General features: G+C 59.4%; 1 protein-coding gene across 1 annotated transcript in view; it reads right to left on the bottom strand.

Moving 5' to 3' along the window:
• The window catches only part of LOC119109959 (guanine nucleotide exchange factor DBS), a 40,089-nt gene extending 21,954 nt beyond the window's left edge, over positions 1-18,135 (bottom strand). Inside the window, exons 1-6 of the mRNA XM_037233703.1 lie at positions 18,061-18,135; positions 12,896-12,979; positions 3,955-4,166; positions 3,077-3,190; positions 1,547-1,663; positions 39-164 (exon numbers count right to left, since the gene is read on the bottom strand). Of these exons, the coding sequence (XP_037089598.1) occupies positions 39-164; positions 1,547-1,663; positions 3,077-3,190; positions 3,955-4,166; positions 12,896-12,979; positions 18,061-18,091 (684 nt within the window). The 5' untranslated portion in view covers positions 18,092-18,135. The remainder of the gene's footprint in view (positions 1-38; positions 165-1,546; positions 1,664-3,076; positions 3,191-3,954; positions 4,167-12,895; positions 12,980-18,060) is intronic.

Below are 18,135 nucleotides of genomic sequence, written 5' to 3'. Positions count from 1 at the left end.
ACATTTTGGACTTCAAGGCAGCAGCATACACTGCTTACCTGGCTCTTGAGCATGTTTTCTGTGGTGCCGACATCATGAGGGAACTCTGTCTGCTGCAGCCGCAACAGGAACTGCTCCAGCGCCGTGGAGATCTCCTGGGAGCGCAGTGAAAACTTCTCCAGGTCCTGAAACGGGCCGATACCTGAGTCGGGTCGGCAGAGTCGGGCAGCGACGGACGCGGACTGGTCAACGGCAGGTCAGTCTGACGCTGATCCACCACACACTGATCCGCCGCTGGCTGATCCGCCACACACTGATCCGGTACACACTGATCCGTCACGCACTGATCCGCCACACACTGGTTCGCACACATTGATCCGCCATACGCTGATCCGCCACACACTGATCCGCCATACACTGGCTCGCCACGTACTGATCCGCCACACACTGGTCCACCGCTGGCTGATCCGCCACACACTGATCCGCCACTGGCTGATCCGTCACGCACTGATCCGCCACACACTGATCCGTCTCTGGCTGATCCGCCACACACTGATCCGCTGCTGGCTGATCCGTCACACACTGATCCGCCACACACTGATCCGTCGCTGGCTGATCGCCACACACTGATCCGCCACGCACTTGATCCGCTGCTGGCTGATCCGCCGATCTGGCTGATCTGGCTGGCCCGCCCCATACAGATTCACCACCATTGGTGGCAGGTTTTGGTACGCGCCGCTTTGAGAGAGAACATCTCTCGATGGCCCAAATATGTTCCGCGCAGGAACAGGGAGCGCAGCCCCACGAGGTGCCGCGCTTGCGATGGGCGCCATCTCTGCCTGTCCCTCTCGCCCGCAATAGGACCCCGGCATAGGAGATCGTCTGGACCGTTGGAGTAAGATCGCCCGTCACCGCAGCTCAGTTGGTTAGGAGTGCCTTTATTCAGAATTCACCCAATCGTGGCAGGAGGTTGGAGTCGCTTTAAAGCGTCAGCTATTTGCCGCCGACTGCAATAGCCTGTGGCCGTTGGCAGCGGCCGCGCTAAAGGTCAGGTGACGTCAAAGGGCAGGATGGTTTCACGTGGAGTATTGTGGCACGTTAAACATTCGCCACAAAGTTCTGCAATGACCCGAATACGACGACCGTATGGTGCGGTCGGAGGTCACGTAATAAGCGCTGCTTGGCGTGGACTCTGATCCCAGAAATCTGCACAATCAGAAGGCTCAAACTATAGTAATAACAATAACAATCATCAATATCACAACGATCAATCAGTCAAACTGATAACAATCAGTCATATCCTCTCTGACGGTTGACATGCGTGCAAAAGTGCAATGCTTCGCACCCTTCAAGCACATAATCCCACGACACGTATCGCCGCACCGTGGCGACTGGACACGCGGCCAAAACTGGACAGGGGTACCCGTCGGTGCCGCTCTGCACGAGCGCGGTCGCGGTCGTGGAGCCGGGTCCGGACGCGTGCCACCTACCAGCCGCTGCTGGATCCACTGCTCGTGATCGTACGGGATGGTGCCGCCCAGGCCGGGTCCGGACGCGTGCCACCTACCAGCCGCTGCTGGATCCACTGCTCGTGATCGTACGGGACGGTGCCGCCCAGATCCTCGGTGAGCTGGTCAGGCGACACGTGGGCGTGCAGCTCATCCAGCGAGCTGCAGATGACCACCTACAGCGGCGGGGACACGAAAGGTCAAGCGGGCACGCCATGAACAGGCGCAGTGATACGGAACGCCGGCTGAGGCTGCACGCAGCCGTCTGAATTGTCATAGCCTGGACGTCACGTACGCAGTCCAGAAGTTCACAGTCTGGAAATATGGCCCGTTGACTGGATGCACATGGTTCGACTGATCACAGTCTGGAGACACTTAGTTAGATGGGCGACAGCATGTAGGTGCGTGGCTCATGCCACGCACCTACACGGCCGTCGACAGCGCGGCCACACATAGTCTGTATGTCTGTCAATGTCCGCAGTCTGAGCCCGTGCGGCCAGGAAGTGCACAGACAGGACGCCGCCGGCAGCGCGGTAGCCAGTCTGGACACGACTCCGGCCAGACGCTGCACAGCTCAGGTATGCGACGGCACGTCTCGGCATCAGAAGCACGCAAGGTCAGCCGGCCTACTGGCACACACCCGACGCTGCCTTCACCACGGCTGCGTTATTGATTTATGGCCCGGCTGGCGACAAACGGCCACCACTTCACGAGCTGAGCCCGACCGTCATCGCCCACTCCCAGCGGGCTAAACAGTCGGCAGCCTCGGGCCGCGGCCCAGCTGGCGCGGCGGCTGCACAGCTGGAGCTGCCGACGGCGGCCGGCAGGGGGCGCGCCCAGCGGGCTCAACAGTCGGCAGCCTCGGGCCGCGGCCCAGCTGGCGCGGCGGCTACACAGCTGCAGCTGCCGACGCCGACCGGCAGGGGGCGTCGCCGCGTCGGGCGTCAGCTGGCAGGCGTCGGACCGTAATCGGCTTAACGGTGCTTTGCATACTGAGCAGGATGGAGGGGTTCGGTATTTTGCCGCGCTTTTTCTCTTTTCTCGTTAAGTTTTATAAAGATAACAGGAAACACAGTTTAAAGACCTGCAACAGCTGAGCGGTCGGTTATCAGTTAAACATGCTGCAAAGTCCAATGTGGCCTTGCTGAGAACATTCTTGGAGAGTTTAAGCCGTGATGCTCCTGCCAACACTTGTCTGGTCACAATCATCTAATTGTTGCAGCTATTGCGACAACCACATGATCGCCGTAACAGATGATGTCTCTTGCTGCAACGATTGCGATGCTGCAGCGCTCGTTCTCGGGCCGAGACCCTCGCGTCAGCCTGCGGTCGCCGTCAAGAGCCATGTTCTCACGTCAGCCTACGGTGGCCGTCAAGAGCCATGTTCCCACGTCAGCCTACGGTGGCCGTCGAGAGCCATGTTCCCACGTCAGCCTACGGTGGCCGTCGAGAGCCACGTTCCGCGTCAGCTCCGACACGCGAGGCTTTCCGGTGCCCCCCCCCCCCCGCCCCCCCCCCCCCACCTCGGAATACCCTCTGGCGTCGCTCGGGGTCTCTCGTGGCCGTTGGCACGCTGCTGACCGACCGACCTTGAACTTGAAGTCGTCCCGGCTGAACTTGTAGCTGAGGTCGGACCAGGTCCTCTGCAGGAAGCTGGACGGCCGCAGGACGTAGCAGGCGGTGATGAGGCCCGGGAAGAAGGCCTGCAATCGGCCGCGGCGTTGCACGGGTGAATGATTCGACAGTGGGCCAAACCGCGGACGGCGGGGGGGGGGGGGGAGCAGGCTCGGCAAGACGGGCTGCTTAGGCCCTGAGTATGTGAGGGATACCACAAGTCACGCGTTGGTACAAACATCACTCATGTCTGTGCTCACATCGAGTAGTTTGGGGATCGCGGGTGTTGGGGGTCTAGAATACGAACCTATTACAGCCCACCCACCCTCCCCCTCAAAGACATCAGACTTATACAGTAGGCTCGATATTTCAGACTCCGAGAAGGCTCTGGACTCGCCGATCCCTGCGAACTCGGGAGAAAGATCTCTGTAACGATACGAATCACAGGTTCTTGCCGCGCGATGCGTGGATGCTTGATTTAGTCAGCCAGAATCCGATTTAGTGTCACCCGGTAACAACGAGAAATGAGGATCCCTAATGCTTTTTATCTTCGTCACTTTCCAATCAGAGAACACTGATCCAATGATGCTTCGGCTCATTATGTTTATCGTCAGGATCGATTCGATAAATCAATGGCGAATCCAGCCACCTCGAAGCACAATTCTTGATCACAAAAAGCTGACCAAACCAACGCGCCGCACACCCGACCCCTGGGAACACCGACACAGCAGTGCCGAGTGACCAGCAGTGTCGCAGGATAATGCAGGGGTACACAGCAGTGCCGGGGAGAGGGGCAGTGGGGGGGGGGGGGGGGACACGGCGGTGCCGGCGGGGGCACTGTGACGTCACTCACGGCGATATGCAGCAGGGCGGCCTTGACCGAGCTCCAGCGGTCCTGGCGGCGGTCGATGACAAGGATGAAGCCCTGGTCGGCCTCTTCCAGTACGGGCACCGACGTCAGGTAGATGACCAGCTGGCGGTACTCGTCGTCTGACACCCAGCACGGCTCCGGCGCCACGGCCGGGTCGGGCAGCGTCAGGATCGGGCAGCCCAAGCAGCGGCCGCCTGCCGACGGCAGAGGTCGTCAGGGGGAGGGGGGTCTGTGTCTTCCAGGAGCGGCGCTGCGACGAGGCTTCGGGGCAGCGCCCGGTCCGGTGCTACGGAGGCCGTCAACATCAAAAATATTTTTTTTTGCATGGTAGATGACATGTCATTAAGGTGAGTTAGTTAACTTCAAATTTCAAACAGTAGCAGTTGTTAACTGCTCTGTTCGAAGCATCGTTCACCTCAGTAGGTTGAGGGATTAATTTCAAATACTGCGTCGCAACCATCCCACTAAGTCCTTGTAGCAATCTGACGTGACATTTGTGATACGTTTCCTGTGGTATTGTACTTATGCGGGTTATTGAATTCGCGTCGTACGCATTGCAGAAGAGGCCACTGTGCTGCCGCTCATAGAAGGGCCTCCCCTGATGGCGCGAGCCCGCCGCGTCGGCCTCGTTGGTGCGGCGACTGGGGGCCGCCTCTCCTGCCGGCCAGGGAAGGGCCTCCCCTGACGGCGCGGGCTCGCCGCGTTGGGCTAGGTGCCGCAGTGGCCGAGGCCGCCTCTCCTGCCGGCCAAGGAAGGGCCTCCCCTGACGGCGCGGGCTCGCCGCGTCAGGCTCCGTGCCGCAGTGGCTGAGGCCGCCTCTCCTGCCGGCCAAGGAAGGGCCTCCCATGACGGCGCGGGCTCGCCGCGTCAGGCTCGGTGCCGCGGCCCGGCCAGAGAAGGGTCTCCTCTGACGACGCGAACTCGCCGCGTTGGGCTCGGTGCCGCGGCGACGGGAACCCGCCTCTCCCGCCGGCCAGGGAAGGGCCTCCCCTGACGGCGCGGGCTCGCTGCGTCAGGCTCGGTGCCGCAGTGGCTGGGGCCGCCTCTCCCGCTAGCCCTCCGTCTACCGGCTTCCTACTGAACGCCCCTGCGGCCGTACGGCTACACTGCTGATGAGCCTAGCTGGAAACGCGCCTCCACAGAGGTACCGACAGCCCGTGAGCACAGCCCAACGTGCATCCGCCTGCCGCTTCCTACGCGACGTACCGAGACCTGCGCCACACATACTGCGGCGTGGAGTGATCAGCATTTCGTGACGTCACGCAGTGCGGTTTGAAGCGGGCATCCGATCGCTTACTATCACATCGCCGCGGCTGCTGACCGCGGTTCACATCCACCGCACCACCGGCATCAGAGGAGGCCGGCCCATTATTCATGCACGTCTCGTCGTGTTCACGTACTGCGTGATCGCGCTACTGAGTCCGCCGCCACCTCCCCTCCGCCCCCCCCCCCCCCCCCCACGGCCGCCCACCCGCTGCAACACAGATGCAGTTAACAAAACATCACAGGAATTCACTTTCTCCGGAGACTTTCCAGGCGTGTCTGCAGCGACCAACATCGCCGGGCCGTGTACGGTACAAGCTGTTTACGACTGGCCAGGGCTCCGCCAGTGGCTTGCCTCTCATCTCGTGACTCGCCACGGCAGCCGGGGTCTATTTGTGTTCTGCTCCAGCCCGACGTCGCTCGATGCACGTTATTGCTCCGCACAGTTGTAGACAGACGCCCACCAGGCTTCTAGGGACGCAGGCGCGCAAGTCGCCAGGCGATGACTGCTCAGAAACCTGGGCGTGTTTACCTGTAGCAACCCTCTCTGATCCCGCTCGTTTTTGTTGCTGTTAATCACCGGCATGCAGTTAAAAGCAACAGCGTCCGCCACGAAAAAGGGTGAGCTTTTCACCTACGGGGCTTTCGTTCAGCCATTTCAGAGTTTTTGTGCTCGGAGCCGCTGGTCACCCCGCTAAACGTGAGCGCATGACTGGCAGGGTGGCGCTGCTCGTCTCGTCCGGCAGCAGTTTTCCCCGTGAGCACGCCAGTCCCGTGGCGCACTTGGCAGCGTCCGCGCCCTTTCACGCCGCGCTTGCGCCGTGAATACCTGTGAGTCCAAGTAGCTCTGCCATGCACGGCGATCCGCCCCCCCCCCCCCCCCCCCCAGCGCGCACAGCCGCCCGCCATCGCGGGATATTGGATGGTGGTGCGCGTGGCCAGACTTGTTAAACAGACGTGGGCTGGGCATCCGTCTTGCCTCTCCTCAGCGATTCCCGGTGATCTGTCACGCCCTCTGACCATTCTTCGCCACCGTCCATATGAAACTGCACGCTTCACATGGGCTCTCGGCTGCCTGCACTCCTCTCAAAGGCAACTCATATGTAAAGAAAGGTGTAAAGCAACTTTAAAGCAGACGTTTGCAGATAGTTCGGGGTTCAGGGACCGCATGTGTTCCAGAAGAAACAGTCGGTATCAGTGACGACACGTAGCTGTTGGCAACATTGTCTGTGACGGTGTGTCGAGGTGTTGTAGAAGTGCGCGTTTGCGTTACGGAAAGTCCAGACCTGTGCCAATCACGCTTCCTTGAGTGACACGGGCTAATGGCTTGCAAGTGATCCATTTGTGCAGAGTATCTCTGTTGGCACCTGGCAGCTATAGTTCATATCTGTCACCCGTCTATGTCTTCCGGGCGGCATTACCCCGCGGCACCATTTACAACTAGCCCGTGTCTACAGCTGCCAGCAGTCACCAGTCCTGCGCACATCAGGCCAGCCCGAAATTGCAACCGCATCAGTCCGTGTCTGCAGCCATCACCATCCCGTGATGAACGAGTGACATACCAGTGACGTCAATTCGGGCACCTGGCGGATCGGCGCCGTCCTGTATTTTCGATTCCTTCGACCCCGGAAGCCGTGAGCTGCCGGCGATCCCGGAGACGCTCTGCGCCAATCTAGCGCGCCCGACACGCATTCATCCATTTAAAATAGCAGCCCGGCCGGTGTCCTTCCATTAGCGTGAGGAGGGAGCGGAAGGAGAGGGATGGGCGGCGCCGGTGGCGGGCCGGCGGCGGGCGGAGCGGCGCGGAGGCGGTCCCGGTGGCCGCTCCGGGCGGTCACGTGCGGTGTGTCGCCGCGGCTGTCGCGCTCGTGATCACATCGCCGGCTCCGACGAGGGGGCTGACCGGCACCACTGGTCACCACGGGACGATCACAGGCCACCGCTCCGCGAGCGTAGATCGCCGTCCGACTGCGCCCGCGGGTCAGCACTGGCGAGGTGCCGTACGTGCTGCCTCCGCGAGTACTGGACGAGCGGATCGCTGGCGGGGTCCAGCGGGCCCTTCACTCTCCGTGTCAGTCATCTGGGGAGCCACGACCCCGCGCTAACGCGGGGTCCAGCGGGCCCTTCACTCTCCGCGTCAGTCATCTGGGGAGCGACGGCCCCGCGCTAACGCGGGGTCCAGCGGGCCCTTCACTCTCCGTGTCAGTCATCTGGGGAGCCACGGCCCCGCGCTAACGCGGGGTCCAGCGGACCCTTCACTCTCGTGTCAGTCATCTGGGCAGCCACGGCCCCGCGCTAACGCGGGGTCCAGCGGGCCCTTCACTCTCCGTGTCAGTCATCTGGGAGCGACGGCCCCGCGCTAACGCGGGGTCCAGCGGGCCTCCTTTCACTCTCCGTGTCAGTCATCTGGGAGCCATGGCCCCGCGCTAACGCGGGGTCCAGCGGGCCCTTCACTCTCCGTGTCAGTCATCTGGGGAGCCATGGCCCCGCGCTAACGCGGGGTCCAGCGGGCCCTTCACTCTCCGTGTCAGTCATCTGGGGAGCGACGGCCCCGCGCTAACGTCGCCAGCGCGCCACATCATCACGTCACACCGCCACACCGCACCGGCACACCACCGCACCACCCCAGGCATGCCAGCACTTCTCTCAGTCCGTTTCAGTCTTAATGTTGGTCGCGACCGCTTTGTACCGCACAGGGACACATCAAGGCCCTCTGTGAGCCCGTTCCGTTCTGGAATAACACGAGCTCTTTGGTGCGCAGCCCACATCAGAGGCTGCCCTAACCACTTCCCATCCACGATGCACCCTTCCTCCAGCTGCGCGGGACCGCTCGCTGACTCACATCCCGGTCAGTCCCACACAAAGTCGGGGGTGTCTGACCGACCCAGCGCGGGTGTCACGTGCGGCGGGCAGCCGGCACTAGCGCCACGGATAACGAGACAATTCCGGCCGGCGCGGCGCCGGCGCGGCGCTGGCGCGGCCGACCGCGAGAACGTGACGCCGGGGCCGCCGGGGGTGACGGCAGCGAGTGGGGGTGGGACTCGGCTGACGGTAGCTCCCGGTCTCGGCTGGGTTCGTATGAGCGTCTGGCCACAAAGCCAGTGGCCGGCGCTAATGGCCGGCGGTTGGTGTACAGGCAGTTCCCTGCACTTACTGTGCTGGCGGCTGACCTGCGGAATGGCAGGTCAGCTTCATGACGTCAGCTGGGACCGATGCACTGCGCTTGACGCGAGCAAGTGATTGTATTCCGCCAACCAGATTTAACGTTTGAAATACATGTTCAAGTAATGTGCTTATTACATTTCCCTCTAGCTCACGAACGACGCTGGATGTTGCCCCTGCTCCGCCACAGATGCGCCACAGCACTCGGCACCGGGCGAAAGCGACTGCTCAGTCTCAGGGCTTTACGCTGTGACTGCTCAGTCTCAGGGCTTTACGCTGGAGATTGCAGAACCGATCGCCGCCGTCTGTCGAGTTGGCTCGCGCGATGGGAGGCATGGAGTCACGTCTGTGTTTGAAATGGCTTCCTTCTCAGCCGCGGACGGGGCTGTCCCGCACGTCGCGTCGGCGCCGCGATTGCATTAGCATGTGAGGAATTCGTTCTGACAGACGCTGTTTCAATTCGGCCCAAATGGCTCAGTCAGAAAGCCGGACTTTCGCGTCGGCGGTCTCATTTCGCCCGACAAACGTTCGGGCGGAGGGAAATCCATTCACGGAATCTTACCCTGTAAGTTGTGTGGAATCCACTCTGGAATGTCGCTGGAATCCACAACGGACTGTTTATGTAGCTCATTAAGCACTGTATGACATTCTCTCCGGTATCTCAGTGACATATGCACCGAAATGTTCGGTATATCCGCCCTGAAACATCCATGCATTGATTCCTTGTGGTTCTATGAAACCCATTCTGGTTCGCATGTCCATGTAATGTGATCCGGAATGAGAGTAGAGCGTTTCGGCCATATTACCTATGTGGTCATCAGCAGGACAGCTACTAATGCGTTAAACCAACGGTTCGTTTGAGCAAAAGTTGAATTTCCCATCAAGTCGAGCGGGGATGACAAGGCATTTTCCGGACACTTCTAGGGAAAATCAACGATGTGAAATTTATTTGCTCTGATGCGCACGGGGTCGGTTTCTCGTAACCATGAGCGGCGGACATTCGAGTCAGCTAGTTACAAAAAAGGAAACGCCGATCTTTTTCCATCATGGACAATGCACATCACCGGCGTTTTGCAGGCGCGAGGTGAGGGCCCATAGATGAAAAGACGTCGCCAAACACATAACGATCCATCTGAGGCGCGAGTCTAAAATGCGAATGACTGTCTCGATCGAGGTCCGCCAAGTGCCAGTGCACCGCGCGCCACTGCCGTTCTCTGTGGCCTTTGGGTGAGATTGATGGTTCGCCAGGCACCAATAACCTCGGGCCGAGGTTAATGCTATGATCGATCTCATCACAATGCCTGGCAAAATCACCAGCGACGACTGACGCGCGTAACCTGAATCAAGCGAGTGGCCCCGTGAGTGCACCTCGGTCCCGCTGATCATACGCTCATCAGGCCCGGACTGAGCCTTCCAGCCAGTTCAGGGCGGCCGGACTGCTGCACGCATACTCGCGGCGGCGTCGCCAAGGCGGTGAACTCATCCCCTCCCCTCCCCGCTGACGTTAGCGCGCGGCGAGCCGTTCATGAATGAATCAGCATACAAACGGACCGTGGCGCGCGGGGAGTAGGGTCGCGGCAAGGTGAAGACCGCGTCTAGACGGCCCTGAGAGGCGCACCAGCCGACCGTGGACGGCACCGGCGGCATTTGGCCGGTGGCATGGGGCGGGCCGCGGGCCGCAGACAGCTCAGTCGGCATCAAGGCGGGGCGATCTTCTATTTCGGGCCCCGAAACTTTGCAAGGAGATCGTAGCCAATGTCGCGACCCGGCGGCGCTTTGTTGGAACGAGATTCCGAGACCCCTCTTATTACTTACACTTGAGATGTTTTGGGACAGTTTGAGATAGGCAGAAAAGGTTGGCGGTAACATTTCGTGAAACCGACTTGCACTTGACACTTGTGTGCTTTGCTTCTAACGCTAACAATCCACTGCAGGGAGCACGGGGGACATGCCGCGAACGGCAAACATCCCGCATGTTTTGTATCCCAGGCCCAACAGGCATGACAGTTGTCCTAACTCTCCGCAGTCCAGCAACGCAGGGCACTTGACCGAACGCGCCGCCGAACATCTCGGCGGAGAAAAAAGGCTGTCATGTACGTCTGAGCGTACAGGTTCAACCCTCTCAAATCTTGAGTGCTGCTGCGACCCCACTGCGAAATTCACTGACCCTAAACTGACCCATCCCGACCACCACTGATCTGTAACGGTGATATCCCCACCTCAACGTGCAATAAAAGGAGATGATGGTTGACCTGTCCTGTAATGGCCCATCTCGCCCGGCACAGACTTTCCACTCGCCGGCAATGACGGCTGACCTATCCTAAGCTTCCCTGGCATGCGGTTATGGTTAAACTATTCTGATCTCTACTCACCTGCACGATGGCTAAACTGTCTCAAACTCAACTAACCTGTGATGATGATGGGGAATAATGGTAATCCCAACAAGCCTCCACCATCTGTGATGATAGTTTATCTATCCCAGCCTCCATCAGCATGTGGTGACGGCTGACCTATGCAGCGGTGATGTGTAACTACTGCCACGGGAGTGTTCTGCCCCGCACAGACATGTGACGTTGGCTGACCTATACAGCGGTGATGTGTAACTACTACTACGGGAGTGTTCTGCCCCGCACAGACATTCGACGTGGGCTGACCTATACAGCGGTGATGTCTAACTACTGCCACGGGATTGTTCTGTCCCGCACAGACATGTGACGTTGGCTGACCTATACAGCGGTGATGTGTAACTACTGCCACGGGAGTGTTCTGCCCCGCACAGACATGTGACGTTGGCTGACCTATACAGCGGTGATATGTAACTACTGCCACGGAAGTGTTCTGCCCCGCACAGACATGTGACGTTGGCTGACCTATACAGCGGTGATGTGTAACTACTGCCACGGGAGTGTTCTGCCCCGCACAGACATGTTGGCTGACCTATACAACGGTGATGTGTAACTACTGCCACGGAAGTGTTCTGCCCCGCACAGACATTCGACGTTGGCTGACCTATACAACGGTGATGCGTAACTACTGCCACGGGAGTGTTCTGCCCCGCACAGACATTCCACGTTGGCTCACCTATACAGCGGTGATGTGTAACTACTGCCACGGAAGTGTTCTGCCCCGCACAGACATGTGACGTTGGCTGACCTATACAGCGGTGATGTGTAACTACTACCACGGGAGTGTTCTGCCCCGCACAGACATTCGACGTTGGCTGACGTGTCCTGACCCACGCTGACATGTGATGGTGGCTGAACTATCCTGACGCACACTGACCTCTGTGACGCTGACTGACCTCTTTTGAACCACAGTGACCTGTAATGCTGGCTGTGCTATCCTGACCCACGATAACCTGTGACACTGACTTGCCTATCCTGCCCCGCACATACATGTAACGCTGGCTGACCCATCTTGACCCACACTGGCCTATGACGCTGACTGACCTGGGACACTGGCTGACCTATCCTGACCCACACTGAAATGTGATGATGGCTGACCAATCCTGACACGCAATGACCTCTGTGACGCTGATTAACCTCTTTTGACCCCCTGTGCCCTTGATGCTAGTTGACCTATCCTGGCCCACGCTGATCTGTGATGCTGACTGACCTATCCCGACCCGTACATACATGCGACTGACCCACACTGGCCTATGACGCTGACTGACCTGGGACACTAGCCGACCTATCCTGACCCATACTGAACTGTGATGATGGCTGATCTATCTCGACCCGTACATACATGTGACGCTGGCTGACCTATCCTGACCTACACTGAAATGTGATGATGGCTGACCTATCCTGACCCACACTGGCCTATGACGCTGACTGACCTGGGTCACTGGCTGACCTATCCTGACCTATACTGAACTGTGATGATGGCTGATCTATCTCGACCCGTACATACATGTGACGCTGGCTGACCCATCTTGACCCGTTCTGACGTGAGATGCTGACTATCCTATCCTGACCCGCTCTAACGTGAGATGCTGACTGCCCTATCCTGGCCCGCTCTGACATGAGATGCTGACTATCCTATCCTGACCCGCTCTGACGTGAGATGCTGACTATCCTATCCTGACCCGTTCTGACGTGAGATGCTGACTGCCCTATCCTGGCCCGCTCTGACATGAGATGCTGACTATCCTATCCTGACCCGCTCTGACATGAGATGCTGACTATCCTATCCTGACCCGTTCTGACGTGAGATGCTGACTATCCTATCCCGACCCGTTCTGACGTGAGATGCTGGCTGCCCTACCCTGGCCCGCTCTGACGTGAAATGCTGACTATCCTATCCTGACCCGCTCTAACGTGAGATGCTGACTGCCCTATCCTGACCCGCTCTGACGTGAGATGCTGACTGTCCTATCCTGTCCCGCAGTGGCCTATGACACTGACGGACCAATGACGTTGACTGACCTAGGACGTTGACTGACCTATGACGTTTAATATCCTGTAACGCTGACCGACCTATCCTGACCCGCACTGACCTGTGATAATGGCGTAGCGGCGCCGCAGCAGGTCGGCCACGTCTCGGCTGGACAGGGCGCCGGGCGGAGGTCGGACCACATCGTCTGCAACACAAGGTCACCCGGGTCAGAGCGCCGCCCGTCTGCCGCCCGGCTGTCTGTCTGTCTGCTCACCGGGCGCCCGCGGCCGCTGGGGCCACGGCGTGTGCCGCGGCGCCGCCGCTGGGCGGCATGCCCAGACAAAGGCGTGCCGGCAACCGGAGATTGAAAGCGCCGCCAGCTGAGGATGAGAATGGTCCCATTTAGCCGGCTGAGGACGAGATTTGGGACGACGCCTCCCGCGTCGTGTCTTAGGTCATCACTGGGTGTGGCCGGTAATCTCAGACCTCAGCCTTACTGCACAGGTGGACGTTCGTATTTCATTGAGAAGCCTTGTTTTAACAATTTCCAGATATTTTGCTTCCGATGGATATATGACGGCTTTTTGACAGCAGGAGTGACGAGTTTCGCTGGCAAAAATCTGCCCATGACATCAACTATGTCGGAGCAGTATTAGCACACACCGTCGTCGCATTTTAACCCGAGTGCAGTGAGGCGGCCTCGCGAACCATTAGAAGAGTTTCTTCGAACTAAGGTGGCTGAACTTCTAACTTGGTCAAGTGCTGGGTGGAACACCAGTTAGGAGTCTTAGCTGGCTATGCCAGAGCCTACTTCTTAACCACCAAGAGCTTCCATAAAGTTTCAGTCATGCAAATGACATTGGCTGACAAGAGAATAAGAGGAAATAACTGCATGGTTTTTAGATCAGAGTCTATACATTACTGCGGTGTTCTACGTCACTGATATGTTGAGAGTAGTGCCGCTGCTTGACTGCTGTTCTGTGAGGTAATAACATTTACCAACATCGCCACTGCTGACAGATGACAAATCTCGTGACTCGAATATGACAAAAAGCATGGATTGACGGCAAGCCTCTGCTTCACAGCAACATGATCGTGATCTTCGAACCAGTGACCGTAAGACCTGCCTGGCCACCGCACGTGCCGACCTGCACAGACATACGAAAACCGTGCTCGTCGCACGTGACGCGCGGAACGTCGCGTGAGCCGGGCGGATCGTTCGCACGTGTTCACACTTCGTCTCCTCTGACGAGACATGTTCCGTCACCTGGCGTCTCCATCCGTCTTCCCGGCACGCCGCCGCCGCGCTAAACACGCCGCCGCACCGAACACGGCGCCGCGCTGCAGGCCGAGTGGCACATCTGGGTCACGCGCGTGCAGGCGGCGCTATTTCGGCTGGGGCGCGCGGCGCACCTGATGGCGAGCACAGCCGGCTGCTGGCGGCGGCGACCACCTACCGTGATCGGACGCGACCGGGGCGCGCAGCACGCGGAGGGAGCGCGGCCAGAGCCTGCGCATGGCTGGCCGGCCGCCGCGGCCGTCCGGCGGGGACTGGCGGCGCCCGTCCGCCGCCGCCGCTCCCCCCGGTCCCGGCGCCCGGGCCAGCCCGGCTCGGCTGGAGGTCACAGCCGCTCAGCCGGCCGGCGCTGGAGTCACTTATGTGGGGCTGAGAGGGGTGGGCGCGGAGCCAAGGCACGCATGCATCCGGAGGACTGCTGGAATGGACATCCGCACGACACCGCTCTGGTGTGTGAGGTGAAACATAGCGATGTTTTGCTAATCTGCGGCACGTAGAAGTTTGGGAGGCGTAAGGTACGAGATGGCCACGAAACGTCCATTATCAACTTTGCTATATCCGTTCACACGCTTCTTGTTCTCCAAGGACATGTTCAGGTTGCTATTTGAAGCTATGGAGTCCTCTTCTTCTGCAAGCACATGCTCAGATAGGTGGTTACCTTGATCAGACGTTGAATGCGTTAACGTAAATGCCACTACGACCAATTTGAGATAAACATCTTGCGACTCGAAGAGGTCATCATGGGCTAGTCATTGAAAATAATCCCGCCCATTCAGACATAAAGTGGCCAATTTTCTTTAAGCCGCTGTTACCGTCTGGACGCAATCTACAGTGTTGCAACGCTTCCATTTGACAATGGCGCGCAAGTGTTGACATCCCGTTTGCCAATGTTAAGGTACTGAACTCCAACCGGAATAACTCCTTTTCCCGGGTTCAAACTGCGGCACATTTTACTTGTTTTTGGATCTCAATTTGAAGTAATGCGGTCTAAAAGCGGCCTTGCTGGCGACTGGCCTCTGAGGTGGAAACAGTGGGTCTGAACACTTTGTTAATTTTCGTATTGACCAACTACATGTCCCGTGACCAAACGGTCATGAGGTTCCGACAGGTCTAGCGAATTTTTAAGTCAGCGTGGATCAATGGAGACCGAATGAATGCTCTGGGACATAAGAACCTCAGGAACAACGATGAGGGACCTCAAAAATATCCATTGTCTGGGCATTAAGTGACTCTAGAAAATCCCCAGACATTGCAACTGGCCCAAGGAAACGCTGAACGATCAGGACACGTACGACGATTCCCCAATCACTCAAGATTACAGGAAACCATCGGGAGATGATCAGATACCTGAAAGTAAACAAGGGGACAGCAACAAATCCGGGGTCCGCAAAGCTGTCAGAGGGTCATAGACGGTCGAATTGTCCCACAAAAGTTCGAGGGCTCTGGGTGCAGGAAGGGTATGCCAAGCCTTTAGTAGCTCCCGAAACTCAAGTCACATCAAACTGCCTTCGAACGCATCCATAGATACGGGTCTCGAAAAACCATGATTGCACACGGCGGTTCCCGGAACCCAAGAGCACATCTCATGGTGCGACGATTCACAGGCCCGTGTTGCCGTATGGCATTTGTGCGGCCAAGTATGCCGGGTCAGTTCGGTACTAAGATCTTCATTGTGGTTTTCGCGCTCTTGTTTTTCATTGTGTGTTCCTTGTGTGACCACTGCAGCCTTCAGCCAGGCAACTCCAGGCCAGGATGAGGGTGGGGCGGGGGGCTTCGTCTCCTGAACCCCTCAGATACACCTCAGAAACGTGACGGCTGAACCTTCCCACCCACATGCACCTCTCCAACGTCACGGCCTCGCGTCGAAAGTGGCAACGTCGGCGGTGCACCCCGGCGCGGGCCGCCGACAAAAGAAACGCGTTCACAGACCATCGGGGACACGTCCGCTTTCGCGGCGCGGACGCCGTGGCGGCCGCGGCGCCGCCGACGGCTGGGAAGCGCCACGACCGCGGCGGGGAAAACTACCGCCGGCTTCACGCTCGGCGGTGCGCCCCGGCCCCGCCGCCCCGTCAGCCGGCTCGACGACCCAGCGGCCGCCCGGCCGCCCGGAGCATGGGACCGAGGCGGGCCGCCGCCGACCGGGTCTGACCGCGGCGCTGTGCGTGGCTCTCCAGGCCGAGCCGGGCGGCGGCAGTCAGGTCGGGCTTGCGTTATTTACGGCGCGGCCGCAGCCGGCTCGATACGACGACCACGCGCCGCCGGCGCCGGACCGGCCGACGACGGCCGGCTCTGATGGCCGGCGACGGACCGACGCAGAGAGGACTGCCGCCGCGGATCAGCGGATCGGCGGAGCGAGTACCGCGGCGACGGATCGGCAGAGCGAGGACAGTGGCGGCAGATCGACGGATCGGCGGAGCGAGTACCGCGGCGACGGATCGGAAGAGCGAGGAGGACCGTGGCGGCAGATCGGCGGATCGGCGGAGCGAGGACCGTGGCGGCATATCGACGGATCGGAGGAGGGAAAACCGCGGCGGCGGATCGACAGAGCGAAGGCCGTGGCGACAGATCGACGGATCGGCGGAGGAGGGACCACGGCGACGGATCGGCGGAGCGAGGATCACGGCGGTGGATCGGCGGAGCGAGGACCACGGCCGTAAAACGGCGGAGTGAGGACCACGGCGGTGGATCAGTGGATCGGCGGAAGGAGAACCGCGGCGGCGGATCGGCGGAGGGAGGACCACTGCGAGGGATTTGCGGATCAGCGGATGGGCAGTGCGAGCACCACGCGAGAGACCTGCAGAAGATTAGGGTGGCGTCGACTTGCACAGTATCATCTCCCTGGCAGATCGTGGGATTAGATCAGAACTCCGCAATGTCGCCAGTTCGGAGGGCGCATGGTTTTTGCCGGTTCATGTATTTTCATTGTTTAAAATCCCTATATGAGGCGCATGGGAAAGCTCAACAAATTGGAAGGACACGACCATTTTCAGGATCGATCATTTCCATCTTTCCAATAAGCTGACGTAAAACGTCATGAAATAGTGGATGCCACTATATGTGTTGCTATATGCATATGTATTCAATGTCGCTGTTCTTACACATCCCCAGCCAATCCTTAAAGCACCTTACCGTTACCCCTCTTCCGCCTCCACCGCCTCCACCGCTGATCCCTGTCAGAACAGCCTGAGAACCGGCGAAAAGATACCGACCCCCGAAGTATTCTCAGCATTGGCGGGGCGATAAAAGCACAGGGACTGACGCACCCCTTACTTGTTGCCCGCCAGTGAGTCACGCTGGTCTGGCCCAGTCCCCGACTCCGCACATGACTACTAACGCGGGGTCAAGATTAGCCGACCGACAGCACTCGTCACCCGCTTCCCGGAGCACGAGGCAGGAAGGAGCGGCTGCGAGAAGGCGAGGGGGCGGGGAGGGAGGGGATGAGAGGTTGTCGTGAGAAGAGCCATCTGTCTCCCCCCCCCCCCCTTCGCCCCGACAGACCGAACAGTGTTCTTCCCCGCCCAGCCGCACGCACTCCTGTTCCGATCAGCACCGTCCGCCCGCTGAGTCGGCAGATTCGGCACCTCCGCAGGGACGTGCCGCTCCAGACCCGGAGATCGGTCGAAAAACGCCAGCTCTTAGCTCGGGCGATTCGGAGGCCACCATTCAAGCAGTCTGATAAAAACAGCACGCGTCATCATTGATCTTCCACTTTGCTACCGCAGTGACCCCATCACTCACTCCTGCCATTGATCTCCAGGTCGCAGCGCTGTTTCCACTGAACAGTGGATGTAAGTCATGGGTTTATGCGAGTGCAAAGCAGCACTGCTTTGCACTCATACAAACTCGTGCAACAAGTGCAAACCTCTGCATTGCGTCGTTGCTCTCAGCTACGCGGCCACCGCAAGCCGCAGCAGCCTCCCAGAGGCGACCGCAGCATGCCTCCCCGCCCCGGTGGGAGCCCACCGCCGCCGCCGCCGCCCAGCGCTCACCTCTCGCCGTCGCGTAGGGCGCCAGGTCCATGGCGGCCCGCTGCCTGGGCGCGGCCGCCGCCGGCCGTCGGCACT

Source organism: Pollicipes pollicipes, unplaced genomic scaffold (assembly GCF_011947565.3).
Source record: "Pollicipes pollicipes isolate AB1234 unplaced genomic scaffold, Ppol_2.1 Scaffold_7231;HRSCAF=8579_pilon_pilon_pilon, whole genome shotgun sequence".
In the NCBI taxonomy this organism is placed as follows: Eukaryota; Metazoa; Arthropoda; class Thecostraca; order Pollicipedomorpha; family Pollicipedidae; genus Pollicipes; species Pollicipes pollicipes.
The sequence above is the reverse complement of the archived record's forward strand: the minus strand, read 5'-3'. Positions and strand labels throughout refer to the sequence as shown.